Source organism: Cololabis saira, chromosome 15, assembly GCF_033807715.1.
Source record: "Cololabis saira isolate AMF1-May2022 chromosome 15, fColSai1.1, whole genome shotgun sequence".
NCBI lineage: Eukaryota > Metazoa > Chordata > Actinopteri > Beloniformes > Belonidae > Cololabis > Cololabis saira.
The window spans coordinates 35,494,089-35,520,418 of record NC_084601.1 but is presented as its reverse complement, the minus strand read 5'-3'; the positions used below and the strand labels follow the sequence as shown (position 1 = coordinate 35,520,418).

At 40.0% G+C, this 26,330-nt stretch overlaps 1 protein-coding gene across 1 annotated transcript; it reads left to right on the top strand.

The window, feature by feature from the left end:
* Positions 1–8,295: 8,295 nt before the first annotated feature.
* rnf139 (ring finger protein 139) lies at positions 8,296–26,187 on the top strand. The gene is made up of 6 exons (XM_061741447.1): positions 8,296–8,796; positions 19,250–19,905; positions 22,479–22,626; positions 22,733–22,839; positions 23,328–23,579; positions 25,289–26,187. The coding sequence occupies exons 1-6, from the start codon at positions 8,634–8,636 to the stop codon at positions 26,084–26,086; spliced, it is 2,124 nt and encodes a 707-aa protein (XP_061597431.1). The 5' UTR covers positions 8,296–8,633; the 3' UTR covers positions 26,087–26,187.
* Positions 26,188–26,330: the final 143 nt, after the last annotated feature.

Genomic DNA, 26,330 nt, shown 5'->3' with positions numbered 1-26,330 from the left:
TCACTTGAAATAAGTACAAAAATCTGCCAGTGGAACAAGATTTTTTTGCTTGTAATGAGAAGATAAATCTTGTCCCACGGGCAGATTTTCCTACTTATTTCAAGTGAAAATTTACTTGAAACAGGTGAAAAGGGTCAAATAAGTTATTTTTCTGGTGATGACTCTAAATGTTGAAATAGCAGTAAAACCACATTCATTGATGAAATGACATAAGGGATGGAAAGGAGGGATGGCAGTTTTACAGGAGGGGATGATTTGGACCGTTTTTATTTCAGGGGGGATGATTTGGACCGTTTTTATTTCAGGGGGGATGATTTGGACCGTTTTTATTTCAGGGGGGTGTGATTTGGACCGTTTTTATTTCAGGGGGGGGTGTGCCATCACATCACCCCTCATCCCCCCTCAACTCGAGTAGGCTACTGTTCACACGGAGCTCAGAACTTCTTCATAAATAACTCAAAAATCCCAGAGAGAAAAAAAACACCAGCAAGCTAAAAAACAAACCAATAAAGCTCTCAGAGTTAACACAACGAACCAGCAATGAACTCGCAGCCGCTCTCTAACCTCCTGATGAGCTCACGGGCTGCAGGTGTGGTTTAAGGCTGATTTATGGTTCCGCGTTACACCAACGCAGACCATACGCCGTGGGTTACGCGTATGGTCGTACTACGGCGAAAGCTCTGCGTCGATTTAACGCGGAACCATAAATCAGGCTTCACAGCGCCCGGCTGGTACTCCTCGCAGCGCGCAGCTCCTCGCCGACTCCGCGCTCATATATTTAATAAATTTATAATGCCCATATATTTATAAAGCCTAACTTGGCCGAGCCCTAACGCTGAGGCCATGGTAGATTTAAGTTACACGCGGCACTGTTGACTTTTCCCTGCCGGCTCTGCTCACTGGCTAAACAGTCCCCACACAAACAGGGTCCAGCGGCGCTACGTTCCGCCGCGCGGCGTTCCCAACGTTGTGTGCGCTACTCACCGGTATTACGGTATATGAAAAATTCATATCATAAGAAAAATAAACGGCAAACCTGATTTTATTTTATTTTTTTCTCGCAAACACCTCGGTATGCCGGAAATCCGGCGTGACGCCGGAGCGCTATCACCCCTGTAACTTACATGGACACCTCGTGTGCTCGTCTGCGCCTTAAGGATGTGTTTCCATCACTTCCCTTTCCCTCTCTCTTTTCTGTGAATAGAATTTGTCATTACCTTTGTAATTGTCCAAAAATATTGAGGCCTCATACAGGTTATGACTTATTAAAGGTAATACAAAGTTCTGTCAAACTAAATGCAGCCATAACTAAAAAAAAAAAAAAAAGACACTTTAAAATATAAAAAAAAACAGAATGCATTTAATTGCAAAGGTTAAACTCATCTTATTCACAATCGAATATAACAAATGTTTAAAAAAAATAAATAAATACCATCTTAACAAAAAATGAAGTAATTTTGAATGTTGCGATCAGCGAGATGTCTTTAAAAAGCTGGGACAGGACTGTGTCTGCCGCTGTGTAGCACTAAAACAATGTTCTGTTCTCGTCTGAAGCCAGACTCAACCTGCTCAACAGTCCTTGGTTTTCTCTTGTATTTTTGTTTGCGGTTAATGAATGTGGACCGCAGACAGGCCAGTTCATCACTTGGACTCTCCTCTGACAAAGCTGTACTCTTGTGAAGGAACCGGTACACAGTTCAGCATTGTCTTGCTAAACTGTCCAGAGATCATGGACACCTGATGTTAAAAAAATAACCCCATAAAAGAGGAGTCATTTCTCTATTTCCAAGCTCTAAGCTCTCAATTAAATGTCAAATCAATAATGTTCTTCTGTCCCTGTGCCCAGCCTGGTCACATCCTGTCCTGATTAATGTAACGCCCAAGTGTAGCCAACGTGTCAAGTCCATCTATAAACTGCAGCTGCTCCAAAACTACTGCCCAGATTTGTCTTAATGATGTATTTAACTCCTAAACTTCTTATTTCTGAAATGAAATCTGTTTATGAATGCCTCTCAGAGAGCATAAAATCAAGTAAATCTGGGACGACGCATGTGTAACTGTAGGTGTAAAGCGTGCGTTGACATCCCCCAGTCTCAGAAGCTTCGGCACCACCTCCAAGTCAGCGCCGCTCTCAGCACAGCCAGCATTACAGGGGTGTAAGGTGTCTCATTCACGATGTCTGTCACATAAACCTAGACACATGCACCGAGAGTGAATTAATCTGCATCTGTTTTGTAGCTCAGTGAGAGTTTATGCACTGCAAAAACTCAAAATCTTACCTCGAATATTTGTCTTATTTCTAGTTAAAATGTCTAATTTTTAGTCAAAAAATCTCATTACACTTAAAACAAGAGTCATTACCAGAAAAATAACTTATTTGACAATTTTCACCTATTTCAAGGAAATTTTAACTTGAAATAATTAGAAAAATCTGCCAGTGGGACAAGATTTATCTTCTCATTACGAGCAAAAAAATCTTGTTCCACTGGCAGATTTTTCTACTTATTTTAAGTGAAAATCTACTTGAAACAGGTGAAAATTGTTGTTTTTTCCAGTGATGAGTCTTGTTTTAAGTGTATTCTTGTTAAGATTTTGAGTTTTTATAGTGTGTGGCTGCATCTCCCCGGTATCCAGCAGCAGTTCGACCACAGGGAAGTTAGAATGTGACACCCTGTAATGGAGACCCATGTCCCCATTCCCATCTGTCAAGTTAACAACATGTGGCAGGAGAGTGGGGGTCGTCATTCCCACTCGTTGCATAAGTTGCAAGTATAATCTGACATTATCTGTCTGCAAGTCATTCTAACTGGAGACCCTGAACCCTTCCTGGTAGAAAACCACTAACGCCTGACGCTGCAGAGAGGATGGAAGAGGAAATCTGTAAACTTCTTTTCTTTTTCATAATTCGGTTTGTATTTTCTGGCCGAAGGGGCCGAATGACTCCTTGTATTGGAATAAACAATTATCCACCAAAAGCTGAAGCATTTTCTCAAAACAAAGTTTGTTTTCATATTTGTTTTAAGATCTAAATGGAAATCTAAAATGGACCTTGGCAAGAAAAAAAATGTCAGCACAGATCTGATAAAATAAAGAAAAACTAAATGATCATTTCTTTATTTAGAGATGAATCCTCTTCCATGCAGTTTGTCTGTGATGGGGAAAAAATAATTTCCCTTGTTTGATGAAACCCAAACTGCTGAGAGCAGCAGAATCTAGCTTTGGCCAACTAAATGTGCAGACTATATTTTTCCCAAACAAAGATTAACGGTGAGAACCAGCAATGTTTTATCTACTAGATTGAATCATCCTCTACGCCAGTGGTTCCCAACCTTTTTTCCTTGTTTCCCCCCCTACTTGTGTCTAAGACCAGCCAGGCCCCCCGACCCGTACGTACTAGCACCAAAATAGTCTTTAATTGAAAAAATTTACATTAATTATGTTTTTTTTTATACATTTCTCTTTGGTTTACTCTGTATACATATGACTTTGTTTTTCTCCAATGTCACCAATGTATAAAATACGCACAAAAGGACAAAAATATTTCTGAAAAATGTCTCTTTTAATATGAGACCAAAATTTTAAACATTTTTCCTTTAACAACCTGTCGGAGTAGATTAAATGTTGAGTAATGATATAATAATAAGGAATTAAATAATTTCCTGTGTTTGTCACCAGTGTATAAAAAAACACAAAATATTCAAGACATTCAAAAATTATTCCTAACAATTTCTTATGAATGACTCATTCGCAAATATAATTTTTACAACTGCATAATTTCAAAGCAGACAAAGTTTCGCGCCCCCCCAGAGATCTCTAGCGCCCCCGCAGAGGGGGCCCAGACCCCAGGTTGGGAATAACTGCTCTATGCTTTAAAATCAATATGCTTCCTCTGTCCATTGTCATTCTGCATCGAGACGCCTGATGTATGTTCTGACCCTTTTGCCTGCAATTGCTTGATTAAATCTACTGAAATCTGGATCATCTCTCAAGTCTTATATCTTGGTACCTTAGACACTCAGTTTTCAGTCCAGTTATTCACCTAGTTGGAAAGAACGTGTTGAAGACGTTTAGCAGGTTTTTTCAAGACAAGCATTTGTGCAAAGGTTAGAGCATGTTGTTGGGATTAAAGGGACTGCTCTAGGTTGGTTTAAATCATATCTATCTGACAGATTCCAGTTTATTCATGTTCATGAGGTTTCTTCAGAACAGTCAAGGGTCTGTTATGGTGTCCCACAGGGTTCAGTGCTAGGGCCAATCTTGTTCAGTTTATACATGCAGCCCTTGGGAAGTATAATCCAGAATCACGGCATACATTTTCATTGCTATGCTGATGATACGCAACTGTATTTATCTATGAAGTCAGATGAAACAGAACTATTAGCTAAACGTCTGGTATGTCTTAGGGACATCAAGGACTGGATGTCCACAAATTTTTTGCTTCTAAATTCAGATAAAACAGAGGTTATCATTTTTGGTCCCAAGCCTTTTAAAAAGGGATTAGATGGTGTTTGCGATGGCTTCGCAACACCAACTGGAAGTTCCAGTACAACTGTGCAAAACCTTGGTGGTGTTTTTGACCAGGATTTGTCGTTTAAACAGCATATTAATCAGGTTTGTAAAACAGCATTTTTCCATTTCCGTATTATTGCAATGATTAGGAATATCCTCTCCCAGAGTGATGCAGATAAACTAATTCATGCATTTGTATCTTCTAGACTAAATTACTGTTATACTCCTGCCTCTCGCCTGTAATTAGCGTGGATAGACTCCAGCAAACCCCCATGAACCTGCAAAGGATAAAACGAATATGGAAAATGGATGGAGGGATTACTGTAATGTAAAATTAGCAGTATGTCCAAGTAAGTCTCTGAATATCCTCCAGCTGATCCAAAATGCTGACAGGAATCAACAAGAGAGAGCACGTCTCTCCAGTGTTAGCCTCACTCCATTTGTGTCCTGTAAAACTAAGCTCTGCGATATTTGCCAGACCTGATAGTACTTTATGTTCCTAACAGAGCTCTCTGTTCTCAGAGTGCAGGTTTACTCCTAGTTCCTAGAGTATCCAAATGTAGATTTGGAGGACGGGCCAACTTCCAGTCTTGGTTAAGGAGGCTGACACCACCTCCAACTTTAAAACCAAACTTAAAATGTTTCTGTTTAGTAAAGCCTTTAGTTAGTTGAACCCAAGAATAGTACAGATCGAGGCCAGTGGAACAGTTCAATATATTAGCCAAAGATAAAGGGAAAGGGTAGCTTCCACTCATCCCTTCTTTCCCCAAGTTTTAACATTAAAAACACGTCTGCCTAAAACAGACGGGTTTGAAACGACTACTTTGATTCTTGTCTTAACTGTCTCTGAGCTGAAAACGAGAAAATAAAAAAGGCCGCTCAGGCCCCCACAGCTCACAAACGCTCAGCAGTCTGACCTTTCAGGGGCCCGTGCACACCTCTATGGTAGCGGTTTACACTGATTCACAGCCCAATAATATCCCAGGAGTGCTTAACCTGATCAATAATCATGCAAACTGTGTATCTCAGGCTAAGCAGTGCACAAACTGCGTTTGTCTAGCTGCAACAGACAGAGACGTGCACACACAGCAATGATTGAGCGGGTGCTGAATGATGAGATAATAAGTCCTGCCGACTCCCAGCGCCACATCAGCTCTCTGGCCCTCTGGCCCTCAGCCCTGCCCGCATACCTGAGACTGATAGGGGATCAGTCAGCGAGGACAACGCTGATGGTTGTCTGCTTTCATCTCATTCTGGTAGCACTTCGTGGAGCGAAGAGTCTGTCCGATCATCTGAGAGCTCAGTGTGAGAATGACTGGTGGGAGTTTGTGATTGTGAGGTTTAATAAGTGTATTTGGAGAAAAAGGTGCACATTTGTATGCGTAATCCTGAGGCTTAGGTGTGTTTGAGCACAACAGTGAATGCATACAGATAATGAAGATGTTTGCAAGGCTTATTATCTAGATGATGCATCCTGGTGCCTAATGCTCAGAAACCACAGTCACAAACATCCTGATGCTGGACATCAAGGGACAAGACGAGCCGTCCGATGTGCTTGCTCAACTCAAAACAGAACAAAAAAAGACCTACACAATATTAAAAAGATGGTTTAATGGTGGTGACGGATCTCTTACAGCACTTGTTTTCATACTACACACACAGGATGGAGAAGCGTAAATAAAACTGCCTGTAAGTCATCACTGTCATTGTCATGGCTGTCATGTGTTTTCCAGGTACATTTAATTTAATTCAGGCCTGATGCTGGTGATCAGTTACTCTGAATGCAACTGATTCATACTTATTTGCAGACATTAAGACACGCGCGCACACACACACACACACACACACACAAACACACCACATCACAAGAGGCGTTCAGGGGCCACAGCATTTCCTGGATTCCAGAGGAGCTCAAGGGAGAGCAAAGCTATTAGACCTAAAGAGGAGAAATACAAACAGCGATGATGACTTACTTTCATATTATATATATGTTTCGTGTAAATGTATTATAAATGTCTAGATTTTGTGTGACACCCTTCTTACGACAGATTTCCTGTTCATCATATGAAAGAATGTTTTCAATATGTTTAACTCAACACAGATGAAGCTTGTTATTTTTCTTAGCTGTGTGTCTTAGCTGTTTCTTTTATTTTTTTTAATCCTATAATATTTAGATCATATGTTTCCAAAAATAGTTTGGACACAGTCTGAAATCTAAATAAAGACAACATCTAAGGATTTAAGGCTTGTATTTCAGAGTAAAACAAAGGCAGTATATAAATGATTTCAGTGTGTCTAGGTGTCATCAAAGTGGACTGATTAATATTGAGCATATTAACACTATTACACGTATTAGCAGTCAAAAAACAGTTATTTATTTATTTACTTTTACACACTAGTCAGAGACACAGCTCCTCTACTATTGGTCAATAAATGGGAAAGATATTGCTTCTTCCTGTTTATTGACCAATAGTACAGGAGCTGGAGCAAGAAGGGCAGCCATCCTCATTTGCATAATCAGACAGAAATGCAAAAGGTAAAGTAAAAAGAGGTGATAAGGGGAATGTTATAACAAGGAATGCATGTATGAGGAAAAGGAAAAAACAAAATATATACATTTCTTAAGGAAAATGCACATAGGCTATAAGGAAAAGGAAAAACAAAATATATACGTTTCTTTGCGAAATTTACATATAAGGAAAAGGAAAAACAAAATATATATGTTTCTTTGCGAAATTTACATATAAGGAAAAGGAAAAACAAAATATAAATATTTCTTCTTTTATTTTTAATGATGTCAGTTTTGGTCCTCCATACAAGCACAGCTATTTTTATATTCAATAGTATAATCTTAATTGTGCCCAACTAGTTACAAGGTATCCTTTGGGGTGTTTGTCTCATCTAATATATAAAGAAAAGTAAAAACAGACAGACAGACAGACAGTCAGTCAGTCCTATTTTCATCGGGGTGTTTGTTTATCAACTTGTCAGCTGTAGCCTGGAGAAAAAACTATAAAAATACAATAAAAATACAATAAAAAATACAATAAAAAATAAAAAACATATAATAACATATAATATAAAATATAATATAATAAAATATAAAATATTATATAATGACAATTACTATTATTATAATATGATAATATATTATATTTTATAATAAATATAAAATATAATATAATAACATAATATAAAAAACATAATAAAAAAAACTACAATAAAAAAACTAAAACTACAAAACTACAGCCCTGTTACATCAGCAGACATACCTTCAGACGCTGGGGCCTACGTCACATCTATCTATCTATCTATCTATCTATCTATCTATCTATCTATCTATCTATCTATCTATCTATCTATCTATCTATCTATCTATCTATCTATCTATCTATCTATCTATCTATCTATCTATCTATTTTATTCTTAATTATGTCAGTTTTGGCAAACGAAATCATTAAATAAATGTGTCATTAATTAATTAAATGCTGAAATAATAAATATATTTTTTTACTTAAAATGAATTGTATTTTAATTATTTAATGACATATTTAATTCAAATTTTAATTAATTAATGACACATTTAATTAATTAATGATATATTTAATTCCCATTTTAATTAATTAATGATGTATTTATTTATTTAATTTTGGCACAAAACATCCTCCACATGTATCACCTTGTCATCTGTAGCCTGGAGTCAAGCAAAACTCCAGGCCTGTGACGTCAGCAGCCACACCTTCAGACGCCGGGGCTACGTCACGCTACGTCACACACGTCACATACTTCACCTAGCAACTCTCCCCGCGGCCCGACCCGGCAGGAATGGCCGCTTTAAACACCTTTTGGTCCATTTCCTGATCCCGTTGCGGCGCACAATCCGATGGAGTTTCCCTGCCGGCGGCTGCACAGGCCTGGACGGGAGCGGGAGTAGCCGCATTCAGGAGAAAAACGAGACGCAACAGGAGGGTGAAGTGGCTGAAACATGGCGCTCCGCACATAAACCGAGCTGAACCGAGTCAGGACGAGCGGCTGCTTGACTTATCTCCAGGCGACATGGGCTCCCGGGGCTGACCGCGACCCCCCGGGCCCTCCCTGCCTCCCTCGGTCCCCCCTGAAGCCGCATGGCGACCACCCAAGCCCGGGTGGGCCAGCAGGCCCTGGCGCTGCTGGACGTGGCGCTGCGAGTTCCCTGTATCTTTATTATTGACGCCATTTTCAACTCTTACTACGACCCGGGGTTAGGATGGGCCGGAACTACGGCCAGAGTGCTGCTCAGAGTCATCGGTGAGTGCTTTTAAGTTAAAAAAGAACACAGATTAAAGCCTTCATGTCATGTCAACAGCAGTGTGGTAGCCTCGAGCATGAGCGCACTGGGGTGACCGAGGCTACCACACTGCTGGCTGGGGAAACACTTCCCCACCTGTCAGGCGGATACACGCTATTTAACTAAGTTTCGATGTAAATGCAAGGCAAGGCAAGGCAAGGCAAGGCAAATGTATTTATATAGCACAATTCAACACAAGGTAATTCAAAGTGCTTTACATTGACATTAAAAGCGGCAAGACATAATTAGACAGTAAATAACAAATAAGATTGAACATGATTGATTGATTGATTGATTGAAGAATGTATTAGGAGAATTGCATAGGATCAGGTAGAGTTTCATGACAGTACAGATTCGCTGATACAAAGTCAACTAAAAGCCATTATTCCAAGAAAGCATTACACTTGTTTACATTGGAGACCTTTTTTTTTAAAACTCATATAACATTGAATGACATACAGGTAAGAAGCAGTACTTTGTAGGGAAGATTGTAAAAAAAAAGAAAAGGGGGGAATTTACTGTTATTTTGCCACGAGAGAGACTAAAAAGGTGATGAGACAAATAGTATAAGCTAGGTAATACAAAACAAAAGCAGAAAACAAAACAAAAAAACAAAAACAAGAAACAATAATCAGAAGGAACAGCGGGATGTGCAGTAGAGGCTTTGATTATTCCCAGTTACGAGTAGCAGCCTCCTGTAGGTGGCTTTTTAGGGCAGATTTGAAGGAGATTAGGGATTTGCTCTCTTTTATGGCTGTCGGTAAGGAATTCCACATGTTGGTAGTATAGGATGCAAACGAATTTGAACCTTTCTTGGAGTTAACCCTGGGCTGAAAGTGATTTGTGGAGCTGCCTCTAGTGTTGTGGTGGTGAACATCTTTTACATTTTGAAAGTATTTAGACAAGTACAAGGGTATTTTGGAGGTGTAATGTATCTTGTACACCAAAATCAATGCTAGAAACTGTACTCTGTCGGCTACCAGGAGCCATCCCACGCTGAGCATATGGTTTGCTGTTAGGTGAGCCCGAGATGGAAGATTGAGAATAAGATGATAAGAAAAGAAGTAAAATAATAAAAAGCACACGCTGTTAAAAATAAGGGCAGTAGAGTCCAGCAGGTCAGTATTTAATTTAAGAGTACGTTTCAGTAAACAGTAAGGTTTTTAGTCCTGATTTAAAGGATCTACAGTGTGAGCAGACCTCAGGTCTACAGGAAGTTTGTTCCACCGGTGAGGAGCAGAATAACTGAACTGCCTCACCTTGCTTGGTTCTGGTTCTTGGGAGACACAACAAACCAGATCCAGATGAACCTCAGGGGTCTGGGAGCTTCATAGGAACTAACATGTTGGTCCAAGACCATTCAGGTCTTTGTAGACCAACAGTAAGATTTTAAACTCTATCCTTTGACTCACTGGAAACCAGTGTAGTGATTTCATGACCGGTGTAATGTGGTCCAGTTTCCTGGTGTTTGTTTGTAAATACAAGAAATATCTATTATAGTTTATTTTGTGTCAGGGACAATGTACAAAATGACATTAGTCTCAGAGATGAGAAAAGATGCTTTCTACCGGAATGAGTTTACTAGCTACTTTCCATCCGTAGTCCCTGGGCAGGTATATGGATAATAAAAAGTAAGAGCGTCAAATACAAAACAAATCAATCATATATACACATGTACACACATCCACACATCACTCACACACTCATGTACAAAATATATTACATAACAGGGGGAAATAAGTTGTTGTAAAAACAATTGTAAAACAGGAGCAGTATTATGAATTATTTTATACACTAAACGGACATCTGAGTACAATATTAAATTATCGAAAGCTGAGCATTTTATATTTAAGTATAGCACAGTGATGATACTGACGGGATTTTCTATCTAAGATTTCCAGGGCTTGTTTGTGGAGTGACCTGATGGGTTTTAAGACAGATTTACTTGCCTGAGACCAACACGATATACAATAATGATAATAATAAGATATTATCATGGAATTGAAATAGGTTTTGGAGGCTTCAACTGTTAATGAGTTCCTGATATTTAAAAAATGTAGTAAGTTATATTTCAATTGGTGACTCATTTGTTTAATATGGTTTTTGAATGTGAGAGTGGGATCTAATATCACACCTAGGTATTTGAACTCATTCACATTTTTTATCATTTGTCCATTGACATAAATATTTGTATATTATATTTCAGTCTCTCGTTTCAACAGCCCGTAACCAACGGTAACAGAACACTAACTGATAGGCTTGCCACTTGTCCCTTAAAATACAGAATCTTTACGTAATTGGGAATTAAAAGTTGCGTTCCGTATTGAACCAATACGGACATATATAATACTCTTATATATTGATGTCATAATATACAGGTCAAGGTCTGAACATTTGAATATATTGCAAAACTTCATTCGTAGTAAATTCAACTAAAGTTGAAACAAATATATTATTTCCCACTACATTCAAAGTGAGATATTTCAAGCCTTTATTTGTTATAATGTTGATGATTATGACTCACAGTTTATGAAAACCACAAATAAAAAAAATAATTTTATGAAATCATCAAAATTATAACAAATAAAGGTTTAACATATCTTGCTTTGCATGTAATGAGACTATGTAATGTATTAGTTTTGCCTTTTAAGTTGAATTATTGAAATAAATTAACTTTTACACCATATTCTAATTTTCCGACCTTCACTTGTAGCTATATTTATATTTACCTGCATACAGAACATCCTGGCTGATGTGGACATACATAGAATAGGTTGGCTGTCTGTACAGTCGTGCAAGTTCAATGCAATTAAAGCACTTTAGACTTTAAATCAAAGCGTTTTATTTTTTCATATAAAATAAACACATTTCTATGCATTTTAGAAGTTTTGGGGATGTCCCTTTTTTTTGGCGCCTGCACTGCTGAAATCGAGACGTCCCTTATTGCTATTTCTGAAAGGTGGCAACCCTACTAACTGAAAACTCATCGTCATCATTAATAACGGCTAGATTCTTGTGAAGTCTAACCTACTGAAACTAAACAGTGTCTTGCTAGTGAGTGGCCACTACAATACACACTATTCAGCTAGTTCGCCTGCTCTCATTCACCCGTCTGACGCCAACAACTCTGCTAATGTTGCTTGATAAACCGGTCACAGGTGTCATGTCGGTTTTTGTTTCCTTCTCTGAAACCGATGTCCTCAAATTTATTACAGGCTATTTGGCAGCCTGTAATTTCTCTCCTTTTAGTTTTTGTCATTTGATTTTGAAGATATGGTATCTTAATTTGATCTATGGAAACCGTCCAAGAAGCTTTTTTTTGCATTTGACACAGAGGCAGTTTCTTTCCCCAAGCTGTTGCTCCGATGAACTCTCATATCATAATAATAATAACCACAATCATATGCTGTAACAATGCACCTTTCAATACCCGTGTTTACCTCATACTGCTGCACCTTTCACTTTACATTTTTATTTATCTATGTTAATAAGAGCTGTCATTTGCCTATTTACGAAAATAACAGAGTCAAATTCCCGGTCTTGTCTGACCTGACTTGGCCAAATAAACCTGATTCTGATTTGAACGCGGTGAATCTTCTCTCTGCGGACTGAGCAGTGACGTTATGTAACACAGTTCCTCCAGTTCGCAGACCTTTGAACGGGTCTGCTGTTTGGGTTAGGGTTTCACTCAGCAGCTGGTTTTTCTTTTCCCAAGGCCCCACGTCCTGGAAGATGATCATGTTGTTCCTAGAATAAGCTAAACAACAAAACCTTGAAAGTCCCATTTTTCTTAGCAGCCAACAATATAAATGAATGAATGAATTAATTAAAATGGAGGTGTACAAAAAGACCCCCGCTAGTAAAAAGTTAAGTGCAGTTTTGGTTTGAAACTCTTCATACTAAAAATCTGAGGTTCTGAACTAAACCTTCTTGATTTTAAACTAAATATTAACAGAAGTTTACAGCAGATGTTAATAGATGAGCCATTCTTATCACCAGGGCTGCACAAAATTCATCGAATAAGGTACGTTTTGTTCCTGTCTGCACAGAAAAGCAGGACATTGGGACAAGTTAATGTAAGTGGTGCAGGGTGAATACCATAACGGTCTAAGAAACAGCTTGATAAAACTTTGTGTTGCAACTATGATAGAAATGTAGCAAACCAAGTTGATAAAATGGCACATTTTGGTCCCGTGTGCAGGTTTGCACGTCAACAGATGAAGAACGTCATGCTTTTATCAGAACTGTTAATAATGTTCTTAATTTTATTGAGATTAAATGTTTCATTTTGCAACAAGAATTATTACTTTGCCTTTTTAATATTAAACTATACGATAAAAACATTCACTGCAAAAACTCAAAATCTTACCAGGAATATTTGTCTTATTTCTAGTTAAAATGTCTCATTTTTAGTCAAAAAATGTCATTACACTTAAAACGAGTCATTACCAGAAAAATAACTTATTTGACAATTTTCACCTGTTTCAAGTAAATTTTCACTTGAAATAAGTAGAAAAATCTGCCAGTGGGACAAGATTTATCTTCTTATTACAAGCAAAAAAATCTTGTTCCACTGGCAGATTTTTCTACTTATTTTAAGTGAAAATCTACTTGAAACAGGTGAAAATTGTTGTTTTTTCCAGTGATGGGTCTTGTTTTAAGTGTAATTAGTTTTTTTTTTTTTTACTAAAAATGAGACATTTTAACTAGAAATAAGACAAATATTGGCCCGGTTTCCCAGATCAGTTAAGTAGCTCTTAACAGCGAAAGACGTCTTTCAAACCTTCTTAAGGAGCCTGTGAAAGAAGTCTTTCGCTGTTAAGAGCTACTTAACTGATCTGGGAAACCAGGCCATTGTTGTTAAGATTTTGAGTTTTTGCAGTGTTCTTTTTTCTGATAGTACAACAGATAAGTATTGGACAGGGCTGGGGATCGATTCAAATGTCAAGAATCGATCCGATTCCGATTCTTAAAGGTATTGTGACATCATTTTTAACATGCTTTTAACACTATTAAAAGTCTTGGCCAACATCCCTCAAATGTGTCTAAAAGAGTGTAACAAGAAAAAATTCACTCTAGTACTCTTTTCCTGGCTTTTTATGACAGTGTTTTTTTGCGCCGTGAAAAACGCTTCCTTTCCCCCTTTCCTGTCAATCATTGCGCCGCTCCTCCTCCAAACCTCCTCCAACCCAACCATACGCTCACAGCGGCGTCGGAGAGTTAAGCCGGGAGCGACAGGCGAAGCATGCACGGAAAAGCAGCAGGGAGAACCACAGCAAACAATCATAAAAATAAAGGCATGCAAGCAGCAGTGTCCCCTTATCTTAAGTCCAGTCAGTGGCCGCGGGTCTTCTTAGCAGTTTTCCTCCGGTGATTAGAACAAAAGAGGCTCTAAATAGCTCCGTGTTAAGCCTTATTTATGGTTCCGCGTTAAATCGACGCAGAGCCTACGCCGTAGGGTTCAGCGTACGGTGCGCGTCGCCGCGTAACCCTACGCCGTAGGCTCTGCGTCGGTGTAACGCGGAACCATAAATCAGCCTTTATGGTGCGCTGGAGAGGAGAGGAGGCAGGGAGCTGGGTGGAGGGGGCGGTGATTTAGCGGGTCTATACGTAACGGCCCGCCACCAAACCACATGCGCCGTTTTTGCATAGTTATGCGGAAAATCCCAGAAAGCACACAATACACTGAATGTTAAAAGTTCGTTGTTTTTTGGGTGTAATTGATGTCAAGACACCCAACAAAACACAAAAAATCAAGAAAAATGTGTTTTTCATGTCACAATCCCTTTAAGATTCAGAATCGATTATCAAGATTGGATTCGATTCGATTCTGATATTGATTTGGGTTAGTGTTACTAAAACTCTTTTTTGAGCCGTTGCATGAATTATATGACTGTGTAGTTATGCAACATATTAATACTAGTATTATGGTAAGATTCAACAGCAAGTATTGCAGCTAATGATGCTGTAAGGACCAATCAGCTCCCAGAATGCTGATAGAACTGCTTTCAGAAACATGTGGGGCAGAATTACCAAACAGATCAAGGGGGGAAACAGAGACGGATGAAATCGGTTTTATTTTTTCTCACATTCCGTTTTTATTTTTTTCTATTTTCAGTCTTTTTCGGTTTTAAATTTTTGAGAATTAGATTTTTAGCATTTTAAGCAAATATAACCCCAAGACAGTATATACTGTAAAGTAATGAAATATAGACAATTTATGCAATAATAACTGAAAACTTTAATGTTTTCATACCTTTAAACATATTTAAAGGCAAAAACATGGCACCAGTTATTCTTGTGTCCAACAAAACATTCCTTTTTTGGGCATAAACAAAAAAATACCAAAAGTTGTAATGTAATGATGAAAAAATACCAAAAGTTGTAATGCAGTGTTTCCTCTAGGAATTCTTTCAGCAGTGGGGGCATGCTTCCCGGGGGGGTGGCGGCGGCGTAAATGTACGGCGTACACAAATAACCACTTGACAGCAAATGTAACTTTCAAAACCTATTTATTCGCTTTTATCCCTGAACTTTTGAAGAACAATCCCTGAACAAAAAATAAATGTTACTTCAACTTCAACTCTAACCAGTTGAAAATGTAAAAAATAAATAAAAACAATAACATTAAATAAATTAAAGCTGCAAGCAGCAATGAACGGGCCCTCGCACTCACGGCCACCGCCCCCCATAAGTATCAGAAATGACACCACCCACGACTTCCTATGTCAAACCATTCAAAAGTTATAGCAGAAAAAAGGGACAACCAATCAGAAGAAGGGGCGGGGCTAATTTAAGCCAATGAAGGTCAAGGACTCCATAAAGAATCTGATGACACCACCCACGACTCTCTATGTCAAACCATTCCAAAGTTATAGCAGAAAATCGGGACAACCAATCAGAAGAAGGGGCGGGGTTAATTAAGGCCAACGAAGCTTAAGGACTCATTACAGAGTCCCATGACACCACCCACAACTCTCTATGTCAAACCATTCAAAAGTTATGGCAGAGAAAAGTATTCTAGGGGGCGCTGTTGAGCCGTTAGGCCACGCCCATTAATGCAAACCATGAAATATAAAATTTATCACCAGGCCTGGCTTGCATGCAAAATTTGGTGACTTTTGGAGAACTATCAAATATGGACCAATCACATGAAGGGGGGGCGCGCCTTTTGGCGTCTAGCGTCGCCACGGTAACACTTTTGAAAGAGAAAAGTAATGCGTGGTGTCGCAGGATGTAGACGCACATTTTGATGTATAACACACCTGGGGGCACGTTACGGTTCGGGCTGAATTAACTGCTGAAGGAATGGCATAAATTTCGCCAAAATGACACAATGTATTCAAAATGGCCGACATCCTGTTCGGTTTCGGCCATGGCTCCAAGAGACTTTTCTTTAAGTTGTGCCATGATACAGGTGTGTAGCGATTTTCGTGCATGTACGTCAAACCGTATTGTGGGGCTTGAGGCACAAAGTTTTCTAGGGGGCGCTGTTGAGCCATTTTGCCACGCCCATTAATGCAAACCATGAAATATCAAATTTATCGCCAGGCCTGGCTTGCATGCCAAATTTGGTGCCTTTTGGGGAACTATCAAATATGGACCAATCAGATGAAGGGGGGGTGCGCTTGTTGGCGTCTAGCGTCGCCACGGTAACACTTTTGAAAGAGAAAAGTAATGCGTGTAGTCGCAGGATGGAGACGCACATTTTGATGTATAACACACCTGGGTGCACGATACGGTTCGGGCTGAATTAAAGGAGACCTATTATGGCATTTAATGTATATTTTAAACAGGCCTTGAATGTCTTAAAAACAATCTAAAGCATGTTTTTTCTACATAAATCATAAATCCAGCCTGTGGGCCCTGTCACTAGTTTTACCGCTTCTAACCTCTTTTTCTGTGCCTCATTTTTAGGGAAGGGGGGGGTATGATAATGAGGCTCTGTGCTGATTGGCTCCCTGAATGACGTGTAGCAGGGGAGGAGGATGAACCTGCTCAGCCAGAGCAGCCCGAGCCTGTAAATAAATACAACACTGAATTTTCACAAATGGCAACTTTATTGTTAAAAAAATAAAATATGAGTTGTATATAAATAACATTTATGCACTATTTAAGCCGGATCTGCCCGGCGGAGTCTGAACGCTGGCCGCGGAGCCAAGCCAGGCGCCCGGGAGCAGCGCTGCTGGATCAGCGCGCATCACCGCGGCTTTAACCGGGAAATATGACCGGTTCCCACCGGCCGGGACCGCAGGAACCGGCCTGGACTGGTAGCAGGGACTCCCGGGGACCGACCAGCGGAATTTCAGCCGGATCTGCCCTGCAGGTGCTGCGCGACGGGCGCCGCAACTCCACGGCGGGCGCACAGATCGGCTCCGGAGCGCATCCGCGGCGCATCTCCCGTTACCGGTGATCAAACCGACAGATTTGCCTGAAAATCTCGAAGGGTGAAGCTGGTCCAGCCTGGGACAGACCCCCGAGGACCCAGCTCCCAAATCACCCGGGAACCTGCATGATTTAACCTGGATCCGCGGCGCTGCGGCCGCGTCCGACTGGCTGAAGGATGGACCGCTCCAGCCAGAGCCAGAGAGCTGGTTGTGGGCGTGGTTTCAGCAGCAGAGGCTGAACCTATGGAAATGAGCGCCTATGGTGACGTCACCCTAGGCGCAGATTCAGAATGGCTCAAAAAAAGGCCACGTGACACTGGGGACTCAGTCCGGCGGGGGTCAGAGAGCTTGCAGAAATTCATGGTATTTTGTCTCCCCTGTGCTGGCAGGGTGAGGGGAGACCACTTTATATATGTTAAAACAAGAAAAAACGTGTTTTTCATAATAGGTCACCTTTAACTCTCGAAGGAATGGCATATATTGCTCCAAAATTACGCGATTAATTCAGAATGTTCAAAATGGCCGACTTCCTGTTAGGTTTCGGCCATGGCGCCAAGAGACTTTTCTTTTAGTTGCGACATGATACAGGTGTGTACCGATTTTTGTTCATGTACGTCAAACCGTATTATGGGGCTTGAGGCACAAAGTTTTTTCTGTCGAACCAATCAGATGAAGGGTGGGTGCGCTTTTTGGCGTCTAGCGCCGCCACGGTAACGCTTTTGAAAGAGAAAAGTAATGCGTGTTGTCGCAGGATGGAGACGCACATTTTGATGTATAACACACTTGGGGGTACGTTACGGTTCGGGCTGAATTAACTTTCGAAGGAATGGCATAAATTTCGCCAAAATGACACGACTAATTCAAAATGGCTGACTTCCTGTTCGGTTTAGGGCATGACGCCAAGAGACTTTTCTTTCAGTTGTGTCATGATACAGGTGTGTACCGATTTTCGTGCATGTACGTCAAACCGTATCGTGGGGCTTGAGGCACAAAGTTTTCAAGGGGGCGCTGTTGAGCCATTTTGCCACGCCCATTAATGTAAACCATTAAATATCAAATTTTTCGCCAGGCCTGACTTGCATGCAAAATTTGGTGACTTTTTGGGCACGTTTAGGGGGGCAAAAAGGCCCTCCTTTCGTCAGAAGAACGAAAAAAGAAAGAAAAAAAAAATTCCTACAGATACAATAGGGCCTTCGCACTGAAGGTGCTCGGGCCCTAATAACATGTAAACATCAGCTAGATGAGGCTGTGTAGACTCAATGACCAATGCCGCGTTCCATTTGTCCTCGGAAGTCGGAATTTCCCAGTTCCCAGTCGGAATTTTCAACTGGAACGCCCCTCGAAGTGGGATTTCCTACTGGGAAAGTGGGAGAAGCTTCACCACCCCCGAGTTACCATTCCAAGATGGCTGCCATTCCTAGTTCCCAGTTCCGATTTCCGAGGTAAATGGAACGCGGCAAAAGTTTGCACCCAGGCTCAGAGCACTTAATTTTCCTTGGCTTTTTAAAGAAGAGCTCTAAGGCTCTGTTGTAGGGAAATTCTCCCAGAGGTGGCCCATTGATGCTTAGCAGCACACATGCTGAAAGATGATCCCCCTCACGGGTAATTAACGCCAATAGGATCCCCCAAACACCCCAAACACCCCACTCCATCCCTCCCCTCCCCCCGCCATTGCGCTCATCATCACACAGGCTGTGCTGTGAAGGTGGAGAGATGCGGCGATGGTGCATTTGCAAAAAAAATAAATAAATATATATATATATATTTTTTTTTAATAAAATAAAATTTTCAGGCGTGGCGGCTATGATTTAGCAGTGGCGGGCCGCCACTGCTGAATGAATGTAGAGGAAACACTGTAATGTAATGATGAAAAAAAAATCGATCTTTAGACATATGAATCGATTTTTAGGAATTAATATGAGAATCGATTTAGAATCGGAAAATCGATTTTTATTCACAGGCCTAGTATTGGATACGTGTAATTTCCACCCCTGCTGAGTGTGTGTTTGTCCTCCACGTCTCCCAGGTGTCCTTATCTCCACCGTGGTGCTGCTGCTCTCCCAGAAAGCCTTGTTCAAGTTCTACACCCTGTTCTTCGCCGTCCTCCTCGGCATGGCGGCGGTCCTCATCAACTACTACGCCACGTCGCACATCGACTTCTACAACACGTATTACAAAGCAGCGCTGGGGCTCAGGTTGCTCCCCAGGAACGGGCCCACGCTGTGGCTGGGCATGGCCATGCTGCAGCTCTTCTTCGGCGTCGGTTACGTCTTCCTGCTCAATCTGCAGTCTGTGTTTGCCGCGCTGGTGGTGTTAGACATCATGATCCCTCTGTGGGGGATGATGGTGGAGCTTCCGGCCGACGTCAGGCAGCTGGTAGCCGTTTTCTCAGGCCTGATGCTGGCGCTCAACACGCTCGTTTGTCTGGCCATGAGGCTCAAATGGTTCTACTACTCGTGCCGGTACGTCTACCTGCTGGTGCGGCACATGTACAGGATCTACGGGCTTCAGCTGCTGCTGGAGGACACGTGGAAGAGAATCCGCTTCCCCGACGTGCTGCGAGTGTTCTGGCTGACCCGGATCACCGCCCAGGCCTTGATTCTGGTCTACGTGGTGCAGGCAGTGAGGAGGGAGAGTGACGACACCACAGGAGGAGCAGCCGATGGGAGCTCTGATGCACAGGTAAGCCCCGACTGCTTTTTCCTTTAAAAAGGAAAAAATACAAGTCAAAATGTGCCCGTCATATTCTTTACTGTTCACTAATTCTTCCATATTTCACTTACTGTGCAGAAATTTGGGGCAATAATTAAAATATCACCCATTCCTAGCTGGGGATCGATTCAAATGTCAAGAATCGATTCGATTCCGATTCATAAGATTCAGAATCAATTATCATTCCATCATTATCATTATCTATTAGGGCTGGGCGATTTTGGACAAAAATAAAATCCTGATTTTTTTCTCTGAAAACCCGATTTTCGATTTCGATTTTTTTTGGTAAAACTACAAAACACAATAAAAATAAAGATAAAATATTTGAAACAATTTATTCCAAAGAAAAATGGCAAACAAATATCCCTATTGGGAATGAAGTGCAATTGAAAGATACTGTAAATCCTCCTTGAGCTTAGTAAAGTGACAACATTTACAATTTTCTTGACCAAACAAAGATGACTAGACGAGCTCTGTCTGTAATGCAGCCAGCTGCAAAAAAGGAGAATCGATTTTCCGATTTTCCTTTTTTAACATCGATTTTGATTAATAAATCCGATTTAGATTTAAAATCGATTAATCGCACAGCCCTATTATTTATTACTCAATTTTCGGTCTATTTTGGTTCTTAATTTTTGAGCATTTGGTTTTTAGCATTTTTTGCAAATGTAACCCCAAGACAGTATATAAAGTAATGAAATATAGACAATTTATGCAATTATAACCTTTAATGTTTTCATACCTATAAACATATTTAAAGGCAAAAACATGGCACCAGTTATTCTTGTGTCCAACAAAATATTCCTTTTTTGGGGATAAACAAAAAAATAACCAAAAGTTGTAATGTAATGATGAAAAAAAACCCAACATAATTAAATAAAATAAAAAAAAAAAAAAAAAAAAAAACCCAACCCAAAAAAACCCAAAAAAAACATATGAATAGATTTTTAGGAATTAGTATGAGAATCGATTTAGAATTGGTAAATCGATTTTTTTCAACACAGGGCTAGTCTAAAGTACTAAGATTTATGGATGTAGTGGCATTTCAATCTGCACAAGTAATGTTTAAAGCAAAAAATCATTCGCTACCGGATAACATTCAGAAATGATTCATTGGGAGGGAAGTGGGTTATAATTTAAGGGGAAACCTAAACTTCAAATCTTTATTCGTGCGTACAACAAAAATAAGTTTTTGTGTATCAGTTTGTGGAATTAAACTGTGGAATGATTTGAATTTGGACTTAAAAGAATGTACAAACATAAAACTATTTAAGAAGAAATATAAAGACATAGTTTATTTGAGGTATAAAAGTGAAGACTGTGTTTAAAGATCAGCAGCTGTGTGTGTTCTGCTATTTTGTCATGTTGTCTTTGTATGTTTATATACTTAGATATACATATATTTACGTTTATATTTGTATCATAGTTATTAGGGCTGGGCGATATGGACCAAAAGTCATATCTCGATATTTTCTAGCTAAATGGCGATACTCGATATATATCGATATTTTTTCTGTGCCATAATTGGGGTTTCCCCCAAAGCATTATAGCATAGCATCTCTGTTAGCATCTCTGTTAGCATCTCTGTTAGCATCTCTGTTAGCATCTCTGTTAGCATCTCCGTTAGCTTCATTTTTTTCTGAGGCAAACCCTTAAAAAAACAGTCAGTTTTAATACAAAGCCTCGTGCCAAATGTCACACAGGTTCCTTTATTAACAGAGGTCTGCACAAAATCAAGATGTATAGAACAAATGAAATAAAAATAAACTGCCTGCATATATAGAATAAAAATGCTTCTTGAATAAAATAAAACAAATATCCCTTTCCTGCACAATTAAATTAAAATACACTGTACAATTAATACAATGTAGACAGTAACAGGCAGACTTTTCCACTGAGGTTGACAGTTGTGCAAATAACAAAACATTTGTGCAAATCTCAAATAAAACATTCAAGTCAATTTGTCACAAAATAAGCTATATCAAAAAAAAAAAAAAAAAAAAAAAATTTAAACGATATTGTCTCGTACCATATCACGTTTGAAAATATATCGATATATATTAAAATCTCGATATATCGCCCAGCCCTAATAGTTATATTATATTTATGATAGAGCTTACATCTGGTATTAAACGGGTTATTTTTGTAAAAATTATATATATCTATCTATACAAATTAGTGTATAGTATAAAAAGTAAATACAGACATATAATTTATGTTTAGTTTTGGAAAGGGGGTGGAATTAATAAGTTTATACTTCCCCCCCACTCCTTTTCGAACATGTAACTGAAATACGTGTTTTGATGCTGTTGTTTTTTTCTTTATGTGGTGGAAAGCCCACCTGTATTTGTTTCTCTTATCTTCTTGTTTTTTTTTTATACATGTTCGAAATAAAAAAAACTAACGAATAAATGTATGGCTCCGTTGGAGGTTTAGGAGGTAGAATTTAATCAAATATAGAAACCCTGTAACAAGATATCCACAGATTCCCCTCTACTCCTACACCTTTGTTTGAATGTCCCTCATGGTTGTGTCGTTTTCAGGGTTACCTGCTGAGCTGGGATGTTTTCTGGGACCTCACAAGTAACCTGATTATCTCTGGCTGTGATTCCACTCTCACCGTGTTGGGGATGAGCGCCGTCATCTCCTCGGTGGCACATTATCTCGGCCTCAGCATCCTGGCTTTTATAGGTACTCTTGGGGGTTGTTTTTAATACCCTGTTTGGGTATAAAAAAAGAAAGAGAACAAAGAGATTTTTTCTGGATTTGAATGTTTGTCTTTGTTTTGAATGTTTAGGTTCGACAGAAGAGGAGGACAAGCGTTTGGGCTTCGTGGCTCCGGTTCTGTTCTTTATCCTGGCTCTGCAGACGGGTCTCAGCAGCCTGGATCCAGAGGAACGCTTGGTATGTTGGAAATGTGCCAATAAAACAATCGTAGATGCAGCTCATTAAGTTGGATTTTCATTGGGTTTCTCAATTTTTATATTCGATTATTTTTCCTGACCATACTGTTATCATTTTGATTCTTTTAACTGGATTTTATTAACATTTATACAATTAAAGAAAGTAAAGGTGCAGCAGTGTGAGGTAGACATGGTTATTGAAAGGTGCATTGTTACAGCATATGCTTGTGGTTATTATTATTATTGCACAGTGATTGATACTCTGAGACTCTTTGAGTGATGAGAGTTCATCAGAGCAACAGCTTGGGGGAAAAACTGTCTCTGTGTCTGGAGGTTATTCCTGAGTTATTTATGCATTTTAAAGAATATCTGCAATCTACCAGAATATAATGAGGAAGCAGTCGTGAAGATTTGAATTCTCTGCTACTCATTTAATGTTGCATTAATAAGGTGGACCTAACTTAAAGTCTATATCACCGCGATTCCAAGGTCCGTCTGAGCCGAAACATGTGCCTTCTGCTGACGGCCATCCTGCACTTTATCCACGGCATGACGGACCCCGTCCTGATGTCGCTCAGCGCGTCCCACGTCTCCTCCTTCCGCCGCCACTTCCCCGTGCTGCTGGTGTCGCTGGCTCTGTTCGTGCTGCCCGTGGCGCTCAGCTACGCCCTGTGGCATCACTACGCCCTCAACACCTGGCTGTTCGCCGTCACCGCCTTCTGCGTCGAGCTCTGCCTGAAGGTGAGGTCGGAGATGGGATTTCTTTTGTTATTTCATTTTAAAAACTGCTCTCGAAATTCTCTCCCTGTATGTGGATGATATTTTGTGTACCGTATCTTCCGGACTATAAGTCACACCAGCCATAAAATGCATAATAAAGAAGGAAAAAACATATATAATTTCCATTTTTGGGGGAAATTTATTTTATAAAATCCAACACCAAGAACAGACATGTCATCTTGAAAGGCAATTTAAAATAAAGATAGAATAGAGGCAACAACTGGCTGAATAATTGTACGGTTTGCTTACGTTACATGACAAAACTGAGAACGTGCCTGGTATTTTAACATAACATATTAAGAGTTATTCAGATAACTATAGCATAAATAACATGCTGAGAAGTTTACCAAACCATCCGCGTCTCTCCAAATAACTAAAGTCCAATGAAATCTTCATCCTCTGTGTCACTTTTAAACAACTCTGGAGGTAGAAGATGCGGTGCTTCCTCTTCTACGTCGCTTACGTCAGACTCATCGTCAGTTGCAGTTCGCCCTCTTGTGGTTTAGTGAAAATAACACGTGAAATATATATTATATAATTAATAATTTCACACATAAGTCACACCCCCGGTGCACTTGAAACATCAGCTTTGGAAAAAGTTGCTAATCTAATAAAACGTTTTTGCAGCAATAATATTTTCTGCAAATAAGATGGAAAGGTACTTGCCCACACAATATAACAGTATGTTAAATATGGATAAATCAAAGTATAATATAATGTAAGGAAACATGAAATCTGTACAAAATCTCTTATTTTTCTCAGGATCCCAAGAGATTTAGTGACCTTTTTGCAAACAAAGCCAACCTGTTCTCTCCAAGATAATTAATCATCAATTAATATACCCCAAAAAATGTAGCTGAAACATTAATTATTTCTTCATTATAAATATGAAGTTTAATTTGTTCACTTCATCATATTTCTTATTTTCCAGCAAATAAGATTTTTTTTACATTTATTGAAAGCTTATTTGTTTGAAACCATATTGAGTAATTTATCAGATCATAATTTAAATTTCCAATATTATTTAGAAATAGAAATATTTAGATTTCTATGAGAGACAAAAATGCTGGTGTCATATTCAAAAAGCAATGGCATTGTGGTGTTAGATACTGTAGCAAGGTCAGGGTTTCCGCAGGGTTTTAAAAAGTATTAAAAAGTGATAAATGAAAATTGCCAAATTTAAGGCCATTTAAAGTGTTAAATTCACTGTCAGAGGTATTATTTTTTTTTTAATTGGTATTATTTTTTACCTTTTACATTTTAAGCAGTCTATTTTATTGTCATTCACAAAGTGAAATAAATGTGAAACATCTGTTCAACATCAATGAGTCTATAAATCTGTTCTGTATAGTGTTCTATAGTATAAAATCTGTATTAATGTTAAAAGGTCCGTGATTAACACTTAATGTTGTGACAGTTTTTTTTTAAAAATCTGAAGGTAGTGAAAAAGGTATTAAATTGGTATTAAATTTAACATAAGGATTGCTGTATAAACCCTGTTAATATAAATATGAATATATTATTTCTTATTTCATTAATATAAATAAGAAATAATACATTTTTCCAACGCCGTGCACAAAAAGTGACAGTTTCTGTCAGAACCCTGAATTCCAAAGGGTTCAACTTCCTGTTTCCTGCAGATTAGATGAAGGTTTCTTCTCTCCCACCAGGTGCTGGTGTCCCTGACGGTCTACGGCCTCTTCATGGCCGACGGCTTCTCCAACATCCTGTGGGAGAAGCTGGACGACTACGTCTACTACGTCCGCTCCACCGGCAACATCATCGAGTTCCTGTTCGGCGTCATCATGTTCGGCAACGGCGCCTACACCATGATGTTCGAGTCGGGCAGCAAGATCCGCGCCTGCATGATGTGCCTGCACGCCTACTTCAACATCTACCTGCAGGCCAAGAACGGCTGGAAGACCTTCATCAACCGCCGCACGGCCGTCAAGAAGATCAACTCGCTGCCGGAGGTGCGCGGGGACCAGCTGGGCGACATCGAGGACGTGTGCGCCATCTGCTACCAGGAGTTCGCCAGCTCGGCGCGCATCACGCCGTGCCACCACTACTTCCACGCGCTGTGCCTGCGGAAGTGGCTGTACATCCAGGACACGTGCCCCATGTGCCACCAGCGGGTTTACATCGAGGACGAGGGCCGGGACAGAGCCGCCTTTTCCAACAACAACGGCGGCTACGCAGCGCCGCAGGACGCCGCTGACGCCGCGGAGCCCGCGGAGCCCGGGGAAAACCCGCACGAACAGCCGGGCGACGAGCCGCCGGCCGACGGGGCGGCGGCCGGGGCGGCGGGGGCTCACGCCGCGGCGGCGGGGCCGGCGGAGATCAACAACGACCTGCTGGAGGACAATGACAGCATAGAATACGACGAGGACGAGTGGGGGACTCAGAACGGCAGCACAACAGTAGAAGAAGACTATATCAATGATGACACAGACTCTACCGAGGACTGATGACAGAAGATCTACAGAGAAAATAGACATATATCTTTATTAAATTTAAGTTAAAAATAATTATAAAGCAACTTCAGCATCTTAATTTTTTTTTTTTTTTTTTGAAAAATGTCAGGGATCTCATTCTCGTTGTTTTTTTTTGTTAGTTTCTTTTTGTTTGATTTGGTGTTTTACTCCTATAAGGGCTTGAGGAAAGACTAAAAGCTGCTCTCATGTGTGTGGCAGGTGCATGTGTGTGCAGACG

Bases quoted from the DNA above. Each gene is read 5' to 3' on its own strand.
- rnf139 (XM_061741447.1), top strand. From the start codon at position 8,634: ATGGCGACCACCCAAGCCCGGGTGGGCCAGCAGGCCCTGGCGCTGCTG. The intron at 22,627-22,732 runs GTACTCTTGGGG...TTGAATGTTTAG, and splicing joins CAGCATCCTGGCTTTTATAG to GTTCGACAGAAGAGGAGGAC. The intron at 23,580-25,288 runs GTGAGGTCGGAG...CTCTCCCACCAG, and splicing joins GCGTCGAGCTCTGCCTGAAG to GTGCTGGTGTCCCTGACGGT.